Here is a 12,950-nt window from a genome sequence, read left to right as displayed (position 1 = left end):
CTCCACTGAATAATGTGAGTATTTTTCTTTTCCTCAATACAGTAACTGCTTATGTTCAGCATGGGAATTCTTTGCTCCTTGAATGTTTGAAATAATTCCCTGGTTAATGGGCTGAAGCCTTTTATGGGGATGTTCTTTAATAACTCTATTGATAATTTCACCAGCATTGCTCTTGTCAGGCTCTCCTTTTATTGTTAAGTCAGTTTTGGTAATTTATGTTTTTCTTCCAGAAAATTGTCTGTTTTGCTGAGATTGCTTAATTTATTTGCTTATAATTATCCATGGTGTACTTTATAATTTTCAAATATTTTCTGTCACTTTTTAATATTCATTTTCTCTAATTGTGCCATTTCTGCCTTTCATTTTTTTAGAACTAAGCTTGAACTTATTAACTCTACTATGTTTCTTTTTTAAATTTCTGATTTTATTAGGATTATGTCTTTTGGCTTCTGCTCCTGGTCCACGTGAGAGACAGGCTGCTGAGATGAGGGTGAACCAGGCTGTGGAGAGCAACCTTCTGGCTTCAAACCAACAGAAAGAACTAGAGGATTTGCCAATAGACTACCCCTTGAGCACCAGTGAAGATGAAGGGGACAAAGATGGAGAAAAAAGGCATCAGAAGCTTCTGGAATCAATCAATTCACTTAATGGAAAGGATAGGCAGAAATTGGCTGAGAGGTCTGAGGCTAGACTGAAGGTGTCAGAGTTCAGTGTAAGTTCTGAAGGATCAGGAGAAAAGATGGTCCTTTCAGATCTGCTTGAGCCTGTTAAAACTTCATCCTCATTGGCTGCTGTGAAAAAGCAGCTGAATCGAGTGAAATCGAAGATGACTGTGGAGTTACCACTTCACAGAGAAGAGACTGAGTGGATCCACAGAGAAGTGGCATTCAATAAAAGCTCCCAAATCCTCTCCAAATGGGATCCTGTCATTCTGAAGAACCGGCAAGCAGAGCAGCTGGTTTTTCCCCTGAGCAAGCCCCAATCAGCATTTGCTCCCATCGAACATGTGGTCAGTGGCTGCAAGGCAGGAACTCCCCTGGAGCAGGAGATTTTTAATCTTCTCTGTAAGAACAGGGAGCCAATGACATACCCTTTACTGACTCCCATGGAAAAGGCTCTCTCAAAACTATGAGCCTGGAGGAGGTAAAGATGCACCGAGCAGAGCTTCAAAGGGCCCGGGCCCTGCAATCCTACTATGAGGCCAGGGCTCGAAGAGAGAAGAGAATCAAAAGCAAAAAGTATCACAGAATTCTGAAGAAAGGAAAGGCCAAGCAAGCCTTAAAAGATTTTGAGAAGCTGCAGAAGGTTGCTGGGGTTCAGCTCCCGTGATTTCAGGGTAATTCGAAGGGGAGACAGAATGGGCGTCCTAGGAAAAACCTTATCTAATTACAGATATAAAGAGAGATTAGAAAAGAATACTGTAGTAGGAAAATTAGTGGAGAAAAAGAGGCTGAATAACTTGGTTTACGTGGAATACCAATAAAACTCCAAGACAAGGAATTTGCACCACCTACGTAGGCCACAGGCATCTTTCCATTCTCCCGAAGGAGAGGAGGCATTGAGGCCTCCCCGGTCCGATCTTAGAAGCCCAGGCAAAATTAGCAGGCTTGGTGAGTGCCCACGTTCCAGATGGGAATTCAGCCAGAAGGGGAAAGAACGACACGGGGGAATCAGTCTTTCCAGGAACTGATCCAATTTCTTTATTTTTCAGGTTTGCTTATATACTTTTTGTTATACATAGGGATGAATACAGAGTCACGTGGGGGTCAGCAGACCTGACCCTTGTCAAAATCAGGTGCTTCATATAAATGTATACAAAGGTCTTATGGGTTTTACATCATCTTCTGGCCATGAGGCCTGACGACATTTTATGGCCTTTTCTGATAGTGGTCAGTCAACCAGAAAACTTATTTTTTCCAGGGGCGATTTTTTTCTTAAACCAAGCGCCACCCTCCAAATAAAGTTGCATTCCTATAGGGTGAGGGGGTAGTGGGTTACAATCAAGAAAGGGAATTTACTTAGCCTAAGGTTTAACATGATTAAACTAAAAGGTTAATACTTATTTCTCCTATATGCTAGTTATATTCATTATAAGGGCAGGGAATATGGAGATTTAGCAGCAATGGCACCCCACTCCAGCACTCTTGCCTGGAAAATCCCATGGACTGAGGGGCCTGGTAGGCTGCAGTCCATGGGGTTGCAAAGAGTCAGACACGACTGAGCGACTTCACTTTCACTTTTCACTTTCACGCATTGAAGCAGGAAATGGCAACCCACTCTGGTGAACTTGCCTGGAGAATCCCAGGGATGGAGGAGCCTGGTGGGCTGCCGTCTATGGGGTTGCACAGAGTCAGACACGACTGAAGCGACTTAGCAGCAGCAGTAGCAGCAGCAGCATTGGCTCAGAAAATGAAAAACCCTTCACCAATGTATTTTCTAATCAACCCATTATACTATACTAATAATTGTGTAACTTCTCAAAAGAGTCTATATTTAGAAAGTTTTAAAGCATCTCATGCCTCTCACAGTTGGGAGGCTGTAAACAATCACATGTGGCTGGACAAACCTGCTCAGGCAGGCTAGAGAACTTTCAGAGGAGTTTGTAAGTTGAAACACTCATCATGCCCAGGAATTTTTATTAACTGGAGCTGCAAGTTAACTCCTTCTCCAAGAGAGTTGGTGGGGGAACAGCCCCCTGTAAAGTCAGAGGTATAGGTGAGAGCATAAAACAGTAAAGTAGGCACTCTGGTTTTGGGGTTAGATGCTCGGGAACAGGGGGTCTCCTGAGGCTCAATCTTGCCTTTGCGCATGCTGAAGCCTCCTTCCTCATGACCTTTGCCATGGGCGGAGTTCCTCACGCTGGCTCCTGGCAGAAGGTCAATCCTGCTGCAGCACTAGAAGAACTAGAAGACCTTGACGAGGCCAGAATGATGGAACGAATGAGCCTTAAGCACCAGAGCAGTGGGAAATGGGCAAAAGCAACGGCAATTATGGCCAAATATGACCTGGAGGCTCGCCAGGCTATGCAGGAACAGCTAGCCAGGAACAAAGAGCTGACACAGAAGGTCCGGGTGGCCTCTGAGAGTGAGGAAGAGGAGGAAGGCCAGGAGGAAGAGGAAGAACCTCTTGTCCCTGACATGGTGAATGGGGTGCAGATAAAGGCAAATGGACTGAACCCCTGGATGTTCTGGAATCACTTCACTGATGCCAAAGAGGCTGAGGTCCAGAAAGATCTGGAGGATCCTGCTGAGCCTGAAGCCCAGGAGACTTCTGAAAGTGAGGCAGAAAGAGCAGTGGTGGAGGAAGAAACTCTCTTGAAAGAATTTGAGGACAGACGATCACTTAGACAGAAGTCTGAGCTTCTGCACTGGCGGAGCCAGTGCACAGACTGTAACAAAGGATCCCAGCAGCCAGGAGGTGTTGTCCGAATTGAGGGCACTGTCTCAGAAACCCATGACGGAGAACCATCAGCCAGGGAAACAAGAACTGAGTTCAGCGAGGACAGCTCAGAGAGAGGAACCTGCCAGGGAGGAAGAGGAGCCCATGTTGCTGCAGAGGCCAAAGAGAGCTCGGACTCTGGACGAGCTGGAGGAGCTGGGCAGGGAAGGGTGTGTTGAAAACAAGGAGCTTCCCAGAACTGCAGTGGAAGGGCTGCAGTTGGGGAAGAATCGAAGTAATCATATTGGCACCCCAAGGAGAAGAAAAGGAAGGAGCAAATGATTGATCTCCAGAACCTCCTAACCATAGAATTGCCTTCCGTGAAGTCCTTGGCATTTCCCACGACTGTACAGGAGTTGAAAGATGAAGATGAGAGAGATCAAAGGCAGATAATAAAGGAAGCTTTTGCTGGGGATGATGTCATCAGAGACTTCTTGAAAGAGAAGAGGGAAGCTGTGGAGGTGAGTAAGCCAAAGGACCTAGACCTGACTCTGCCTGGCTGGGGCGAGTGGGGTGGTATGGGCCTGAAGCCCAGGGCCAAGAAGAGACACCAGTTTCTCATTAAAGCCCCTGAGGGTCCTCCAAGGAAAGACAAGAATTTGTCAAACGTGATTATCAATGAGAAGCGAAACAGCTTTGCAGCAGCTCATCAGGTGCAGGTGCTTCCGCATCCATTCACACACCATCAACAATTTGAAAGGACCATCCAGACCCCCATGGGATTTACATGGAACATCCAGAGGGCCTTCCAAAAGCTGACCATGCCCAAGGTTGTCACCAAGCCAGGCCATATCATTAAGCCTATCAAAGCAGAGGATGTGGGCTACCGATCTTCCTCAAGGTTGGACCTCTCTGTTGTATAGAGGAATCCAAAACAACTCTCCATGCATCACAGAAAACATCTGGAGAATAACTGTGTGGATTGAATTGCTGAAGTAGTGACACCTTGGTGCCAGGAACCAATAGCCATGACTGTTCCTCCACTGGCCTGGTTTTACTTGAAGCTGCAAGACGATTTGAAAACAAGCTTAGCACACCATGGGTGTAGTTAAGCCACATTTTAGAAATAAAGCCACTTTTGTCTATTAAAAAAAAAAAAGGATTATGTCTTTCTGTTTTCTGAAGCTCCTTGGTATTTTTTTCCTAAATTGATAGCTTGATTATATTTTCCCTTTCTCTTTAACTTCGTAAATAATAAGAACCCTTGACTATAAATTTGCCTATGAGTAGATTCATAAAGCTTAATATCTTTTATTACCATTTTGTTATAGCTAAATAAGCTTTAATTGTACTACTAGCTGGCCTATTGAAGATCTCAGGAAAAATGCTCTAAATGGGCCTGAGATTTGTGGCTTTGTCATGCGTTTTTTCAGCTTTAGCGTCATTCCTTCCAAAGAAAACCCAGGGCGGATCTCCTTCAGAATGGACTGGTTGGGTCTCCTTGCAGTCCAAGGGACTCTCAAGAGTCTTCTCCAACACCACAGTTCAAAAGCATCAATTCTTCGGCGCTCAGCTTTCTTCACAGTCCAACTCTCGCATCCATACATGACCACTGGAAAAACCATAGCCTTGACTAAATGCACCTTTGTTGGCAAAGTAATGTCTCTGCTTTTCAATGTGCTATCTAGGTTGGTCATAACTTTTCTTCCAAGGAGTAAGCGTCTTTTAATTTCATGGCTGCAATCACCATCTGCAGTGATTTTGGAGCCCCCCAAAATAAAGTCTGACACTGTTTCCACTGTTTCCCCATCTATTGCCCATGAAATGATGGGACCGGATGCCATGATCTTAGTTTTCTGAATGTTGAGCTTTAAGACAACTTTTTCACTCTCCTCTTTCACTTTCATCAAGAAGCTTTTTAGTTCCTCTTCACTTTCTGCCATAAGGGTGGTGTCATCTGCATATCTGAGGTTATTGAAATTTCTCCCAGCAATCTTGATTCTAGCTTGTGCTTCTTCCAGCCCAGCGTTTCTCATGATGTACTCTGTATAGAAGTTAAATAAGCAGGGTGACAATATATAGCCTTGACGTATTCCTTTTCCTATTTGGAACCAGTCTGTTGTTCCAAAGCAAAGGAGAAAAGGAAAGACATAAGCATCTGAATGCGGAGTTCCAAAGAATAGCAAGAAGAGATAAGAAAGCCTTCTTCAGCAATCAGTGCAAAGAAATAGAGGAAAACAACAGAAGGGGAAAGACTAGAGATCTCTTCAAGAAGATTAGAGATACCAAGGGAACATTTCATGCAAAAATGAGCTTGATAAAGGACAGAAATGGTCTGGACCTAACAGAAGCAGAAGATATTAAGAAGAGGTGGCAAGAAAACACGGAAGAACTGTACAAAAAAGATCTTCATGACCCAGATAATCATGATGATGTGATCACTAATATAGAGCCAGACATCTTGGAATGTGAAGTCAAGTGGGCCGTAGCATAACTATGAAGAAAGCTAGTGGAGGTGATGGAATTCCAGTTGAGCGGTTTCAAATCCTGAAAGATGATGCTGTAAAAGTGCTGCACTCAATATGCCAGCACATTTGGAAAACTCAGCAGTGGCCACAGGACTGGAAAAGGTCAGTTTTCATTCCAATTCCAAAGAAAGGCAATGCCAAAGAATGCTCAAACTACCGCACAATTGCACTCATCTCACATGCTAGTAAAGTAATGCTCAAAATTCTCCAAGCCAGGCTTCAGCAATACATGAACCGTGAACTTCCAGATGTTCAAGCTGGTTTTAGAAAAGGCAGAGGAACCAGAGATCAAATTGTCAACATCCGCTGGATCATGGAAAAGGAAAGAGAGTTCCAGAAAAACATCTACTTCTGCTTTATTGACTATGTCAAAGCCTTTGACTGTGTGGATCACAATAAACTGTGGAAAATTCTGAAAGAGATGGGACTACCAGACCACCTGACCTGCCTCTTGAGAAATCTGTATGCAGGTCAGGAAGCATCAGTTAGAACTGGACATGGAACAACAGACTGGTTCCAAATAGGAATAGGAGTACATCAATGCTGTATATTGTCACCCTGCTTATTTAACTTCTATGCAGAGTACATCATGAGAAATGCTGGACTGGAAGAAACACAAGCTGGAATCAAGATTTCCAGAAGAAATATCCATAACCTCAGATATGCAGATGACACCACCCTTATGGCAGAAAGTGAAGAGGAACTAAATAGCCTCTTGATGAAAGTGAAAGTGGAGAGTGAAAAAGTTGGCTTAAAGCTCAACATTCAGAAAACGAAGATCATAGCATCCGGTCCCATCACTTCATGGGAAATAGATGGGGAAACAGTGGAAACAGTGTCAGACTTTATTTTTTGGGGCTCCAAAATCACTGCAGATGGTGATTGCAGCCATGAAATTAAAAGACGCTTACTCCTTGGAAGAAAAGTTATGACCAACCTAGATGGCATATTGAAAAGCAGAGACATTACTTTGCCGACTAAGGTCCATCTAGTCAAGGCTATGGTTTTTCCAATAGTCATGTATGGATGTGAGAGGGACTGTGAAAAAAGCTGAGTGCCGAAGAATTGATGCTTTTGAACTGTGGTGTTGGAGAAGACTCTTGAGAGTCCCTTGGACTGCAGGGAGACCCAACCAGTCCATTCTGAAGGAGATCAGCCCTGGGATTTCTTTGGAAGGAATGATGCTAAAGCTGAAACTCCAGTACTTTGGCCACCTCATGCGAAGAGTTGACTCATTGGAAAAGACTCTGATGCTGGGAAGGATTGGGGGCAGGAGGAGAAGGGGACAACAGAGGATGAGATGGCTGGATGGCATCACTGACTCGATGGACATGAGTCTGAGTGAACTCCGGGAGATGGTGATGGACAGGGAGGCATGGCGTGCTGCAGTTCATGGCGTTGCAAAGAGTCGGACACGACTGAGTGACTGAACTGAACTGAACTGAACTGAACTGTTATTCCATGTCCAGTTCTAACTGTTGTTTCCTGCCTTCTCAAGAGGCAGGTCAGGTGGTCTGGTATTTCCATCTCTTTCAGAATTTTCCACAGTTTATTGTGATCCACACAGTCAAAGGCTTTGGCATAGTCAATAAAGGTGGTTTTAAGCAGACACTCTGAAGGCAGGAGCATGTCTCCTCTCACTTAGCATATAAGAGATCAAACTTGTGGATGAGGCACAGTATCTTTAGTAAACCTTGCTTCTGAGCAGTCGTCTTAGCCTATGAGACCTAGCAATTGAAATGAAGGGGATCTTCCTGAGCCAGGGATTGAACCTAAGTCTCCTGACTGGCAGTCAGGTTCTTTACCACTAATACCACCTGGGAAGCCCAAATTACTATATACCAACATCATTTCCCACTCCAGTATTCCTGCTTGGAAAATCCTAAGGACAGAGGAACCTGGCGGGCTACTGTCCATGGGGTCACAAGAGTTGGACACGACTTAGTGACTAAACCAAGCATCACTTTGGGGGGCTTCCCTGGTGGCTCAGATAGTAAAGAATCTGCCTGCAATGTAGAAGACCTGGGTTCAGTTCCTGAGTTGGGAAGATCCCTTGGAGAAGGGAATGACAATCCACTCCAGTATTCTTGCCTAGGGAATTCCATGGACAGAGGAGCCTGGCAGGTTACAGTCCAAGTGTTGAAAAGAGTCGAACAAAGCTGAGTGACTAAGCACAGCACACAGCATCATTTTGGGCTTCCCAGTTGGCGCTAGTGTAAAGAACCTGCCTGCCAAGGAAGTATACCTAAGAGACACTAGTTTGATCCCTGGGCAGGGATGATCCTCTGGAGGAGGGAATGGCAACCCTTTCCAGTATTCTTGTCTGGAGAATCCCACGGACAAAGAATCTTGGCAGCCTATAGTCCATGGGGTTGTAAAGAGTAGGACATGACTGATATGCCTTAGCACCTGCATGACAAGCACCATTTTAAGCATTTTGTGAATATTAGTCCAATTAATCTCAAAAGAACCTTGTGCAATAGATATGAGTCACCCCTTCACAGATGGGGAAACTAAGGCACAGAAAGGCTAGTGAGAACCAGGACATGAACCCAGTAAGTCTGGCTCTAGAGGCTGCAGTCTGAACTGCTAGGTTAAACTACTCTTCTTTTGAAATTCTGCCTGCTTGTTCCTGCCATACAAACACCTCTGTAAGTAAGTTAGAGAAAAACGTCTCCCTCTATACGCAATTTAAGATTTTTAAAAAGGTTATAACTCCATGTCACTATAGACTTCAATATCTGTTAGCTTGTAGGTACAGTCAGAGGACTGAGGGAAAAAGTTTCCTCTCCTCAGAGGAGTCAGAACACACCTGTCTTACTCTACTCGTCACTGGAATTGCCTCCAGATCATGTCCTTCCAGTGTTATTGCCTGGAGAGTCCCAGGGACAGGGAAGCCTGGTGCGCTGCCGTCTATGCGGTCGCACAGAGTTGGACACGACTGAAGCGACTTAGCAGCAGCAGCAGCAGCAGCAGCATGTCCCTCTGAGCCTTAGTTGCAGCTACAGGCAAAACCTCTGTGTATTGGTGCCCACAGTCAAGTCAGTCTGAATGGCTTCTGAGTCCAGCATGTTCAGATCATCAGAGTATCCCACCGCTGACAGAGGGTTGAAAGCATGATAGACAATCCTGGGAAAGACCTTGGTGGTGCGGCCGGGAGATTAAAGGTGAGGAGATACTGACTGGTCTGTGATTCTGGGTACAGTATTCTGCAGGTTCTGTCTCAAATCTATGAAAAGAATCAAAGCAAGTTGTAGTCCAGAACCAAGTGGCCCCAAGTTTGGAGTCTGGGTTGGGAAGGCTGAAGAGACTCAGAATAAACACTGGAAACAGCTCTTCTGTCCTGGATCGCTTTGCACAGATTGCGACTATGAGCCGTCACACCTGGCGAATCAGCTCGTACGGTTCAGAGAGTCATCCTTATGTACTGTTTTTGAGATTTATGTTTACAAGCTGTTTGTTTTCTCTGACCAAGACATCAAAGTACACAAACACAAAGAACGTCTCTCCTGTCTTTTCATTGTTCTTCAGATTCAGCTACTCTGAAGGAAATAGTTTATTTCAAAAAGTTGTTTCCTAGCAACGACCCCAAGTAAATTTTATGTATATCTTATAGTGTATATATTTTACTTCAGACCATGCCAAATATAGCTTTTTAATTCTATAGTAATAAACATATAGAAAATTACGCTTATTTATACAGATTGATTTCCTCCTTGACCCAATTGCTTTCCAGAAGATGGTTCTATTTTTTCCCCTGGTGAATGAAGTTTTCATTTAAGCATATTATTATCTAGTTTTTAGTATGTTGTGGTCAGAGAGTATGTTCTATTTTCCTCTGTGTGTTTCCATAACATATCTTTTGTTTTTAGTGTCAGTATTTGATTTAACAAACAGACAGCTTTTTATGAATGGGAAAGTGATCAGAATATCACCCAGACTCAATGGCAATATTTGACACAATATATATTTAGTTTCTTATTCAGCTAGTGAACTTGTGCATCCATTGTGGAAATAATATAAGCACACAGCTTAGATTTAGACCATAGTGTCTTTTCTGTTCCATAAACAGTTTCAGTTTTCAGCAGCTCATTTGTTTAATCTCAGGGTTTACTTCACGATGATGTCACCTAGTTATACATCAGCTGTAACATGTGGAAGCTCATAATTCATAAGAAAAGCATCACATATTAATTGCAAATTATGTCACAATTCTTTGTGTCTTTTTTTGGAACTATAATTCAGTCACAGAGAACCATTATCCAGTTCAGCCTTTCAGCCATTTCAATTGCTTCCTTTGGTTCCTCATGACATCTAATTTCTGAATGAATGTTCTATTGTAATAAGTTCGGATGAGTAAATTTTCATCCTATGATTCTTCTGGTTCAGGATGAGGACTAATATGATTCCAGAAACACTTCAGTGCCATTACCCTAGAAGGTTGCTCTGTCTCTGGAATTCTCCAGGCAAGAATGCTGGAGTGGATTGCTATCCCCTTCTGGAGGGGATCTTCCCGACCCAGGGATCAAACCCAGGTGTACTGCATTGCAGGCAGATTCTTTACTCTCAACCACCAGGGAAGCCCTCTCAAACTTTAGCTGCCATTAAGATCACTGAGAAGACTTGTTAAAACAGTGACTGTTAGCCTCCATTTCCAGAATTTCTGGACTGGCAGATCAGGGTTAGTCCCAAGAATCTGTGTTTCTAACAAAATCCCAAGCAATTTTGATCCTGTTGTTCCCAGTCTGCACTTTGAGAGCACCATTCTAGAACCGCGTAAACAACACGCAGAACCTTTGTTCCAATATAACATGAAGGGATATTGTTCAGCTTGACAAGTCCTGAATGGTCTCAAACCACTGGTCTTGATTGTAAATCTGAAAAAAAAGTCTATTCTTTTCCAATAACAAGAGCTGCTCAGAATCCATCTTCTTGGCTTTCTGGCTGGCTTAGTCTTAATCTGGGGGTTATTATTCTCAGGCTTGGAGGCACGATCATGTATAGCCAGTGTTTTGGCATGCTTTATTCCTGTGACAGGCATCATTTGAAATACACAGACTCTTGCTCTGTCGAGCACCTGAAAAGAACTTTTCCATACTTTGATCTGTTTTCTTGCTTACAATAGTGAGAGAGACAAAAGGAAGGCAGAAATGGGGCAGTAAAGATGGTGCTCCTAGAAGCCAGACAGAACAAGTACATTTAGGGCTGTCCAGGTGTTTGTGGATCTCTATTGCCTCTGGGTGTGATTTTTTTTTTAATCCTCAGATTATATAATTTTTTTCTCTCTTGTAGAGAATTAAGATTCTTTTGGGGGTCTTTTTGCCTCATTACATGCCAATCACAACATTTCTTAAACTTCAAGAGAGTTAGGAAGGGTTCTCCATAGTAATCAAGTCTATTTCCTCAAGAGGAGAGACTTTCAGTTTATCTCACTGAGACCCTCATTAAACATCCTTAGAAATAGATCTTCCAATCATCTTAGGGAGCCTGTTTTAGTGTTCATTTATCTTTATATTGATGATTTCTTTTCCTTGTTTTGTACAAATCCTTAAAATATAAACCTTTTTTTTTTTTTCTGGTTTCACTTTTCCATAGGGATGGAGATCAGGTTAGTTGTCTGCTTGTGGTAACAGAAACACCAATTAAATTACACTTTTTAAGGCAAAAAAAAAAATATGATTCTTCAATTTTTAAATGAATCTAGCTCTTAGTCCTGCTAATGCTATTTTAAAAGTCTCATCATCTCTTTAAATATTTGTGAGTTGGAAAAACCTTCTGTAAATAATAACATGTTCTCTTACTTGCTGTGTGTTAGGCTGTGTTCTAAGCCCTTCACATGTCATTGTATGCTTTACCAAATTAGTAGGTGTATATTATTGAAACATTATGGGTTTCTAAAAAATTATTTTGCATGAAGACACAGACATTTCTGAAACAAATGGGAATAGTTTTTCCTGGTCAGTATTTATTGTTTTCCTATCTTGTAAGGATTCTCTATAAATTTATTTCTGTTTTCATCAATTGCTTTAATGTTCTAGTGTTTTTCAACTGTCAGTATTAGTAGCTTTGATGAATACTGAAATTTACTCTTATATTCAGGGAAGCTCAATATGCTAATTAAAAGATGCTGATCAGGAGATGTTAAATTTCTTTTAGGATCTCAGTTAAATATAACGCAAAGATTTCTGACAGAAAAGAGATGGATGATAACAAATATAGAAGCAGGTGGCAGAAACTGTTTGAAAAGATTGCTAGATGTCATTCTGGAAGATTAAGCAAAATAATACTCTCCTGAACAGAAAAGTTTAACCCTTGATAATGATTGGAAATCTTTGTGTCTAACTTAAGAGTTTGCTCATTCGCTCATTCAAGCAATAAATGTGAGAAGTCCCTTACCATGCACGTGCTGAGATTGGGCTACAGAGAACACGTCTTGGTTCTTGTCCTGGAGGGAGAAGGTCCCAAAGGGCAGAGGGCGTATACAACTTTCACCTCACCCCTAGACTTCCTGCTCAGAGAAGAATGGCAGTTTCTCCGTATACTTGTGGCTGATTCATGCTGTTGTATGGGAGAAACCACCACAATATTGTAAAGCCATTATCCTCCAACTAAAAAAAAAAAAAAAAACCTGGAGAAGGGCATTTTTACTTGGGGGTGAGGATTAACGACTGTTGTGTAACCCAGAAGTTCTGTCGGTACCTTAGGAGAGTCAGAAAAGGTCTCTTTCTCCCCCAATCTGAAGTGGGTCCTGGTTTGAGAGCTTGAGTGACCCAGTCCTAAGGGTAGAGGCAGAATGTGATCCTGTGCAAATAAGGTTGATGGCTCATTGCTACTTTCTCTTAATGAAATCTCTTTCTACAGTCTTTTGCTCCTGTGTTTGGTAGGAGTACTCTGAAGGATAGAATTTATCAGGTTGGGCAGCAGCCTCATCTTTTCCTCACATAAAGCAACTTGAGGTCTTCTGCTGCAGATAGCTCTTGCAATATGATCATGTAAATATCCAGTAAATTACCATAGTACTTTCAGTGATGTCACAGTTGAATT

General features: G+C 42.6%; 1 protein-coding gene across 1 annotated transcript; it reads left to right on the top strand.

Annotated features, from left to right (window-relative positions):
* Positions 1-484: 484 nt before the first annotated feature.
* On the top strand, positions 485-4,495 carry LOC138444798 (U3 small nucleolar RNA-associated protein 14 homolog A-like). Its single transcript, XM_069598263.2, is given in 5 exon segments — positions 485-1,112; positions 1,115-1,305; positions 2,877-3,367; positions 3,369-3,685; positions 3,688-4,495. Coding segments are annotated over 5 exon segments (2,304 nt in total). The 3' UTR covers positions 4,365-4,495.
* Positions 4,496-12,950: the final 8,455 nt, after the last annotated feature.

Source organism: Ovis canadensis, chromosome 8 (genome assembly GCF_042477335.2).
Source record: "Ovis canadensis isolate MfBH-ARS-UI-01 breed Bighorn chromosome 8, ARS-UI_OviCan_v2, whole genome shotgun sequence".
NCBI lineage: Eukaryota > Metazoa > Chordata > Mammalia > Artiodactyla > Bovidae > Ovis > Ovis canadensis.
This window is presented reverse-complemented; position numbering and strand designations above follow the sequence as displayed.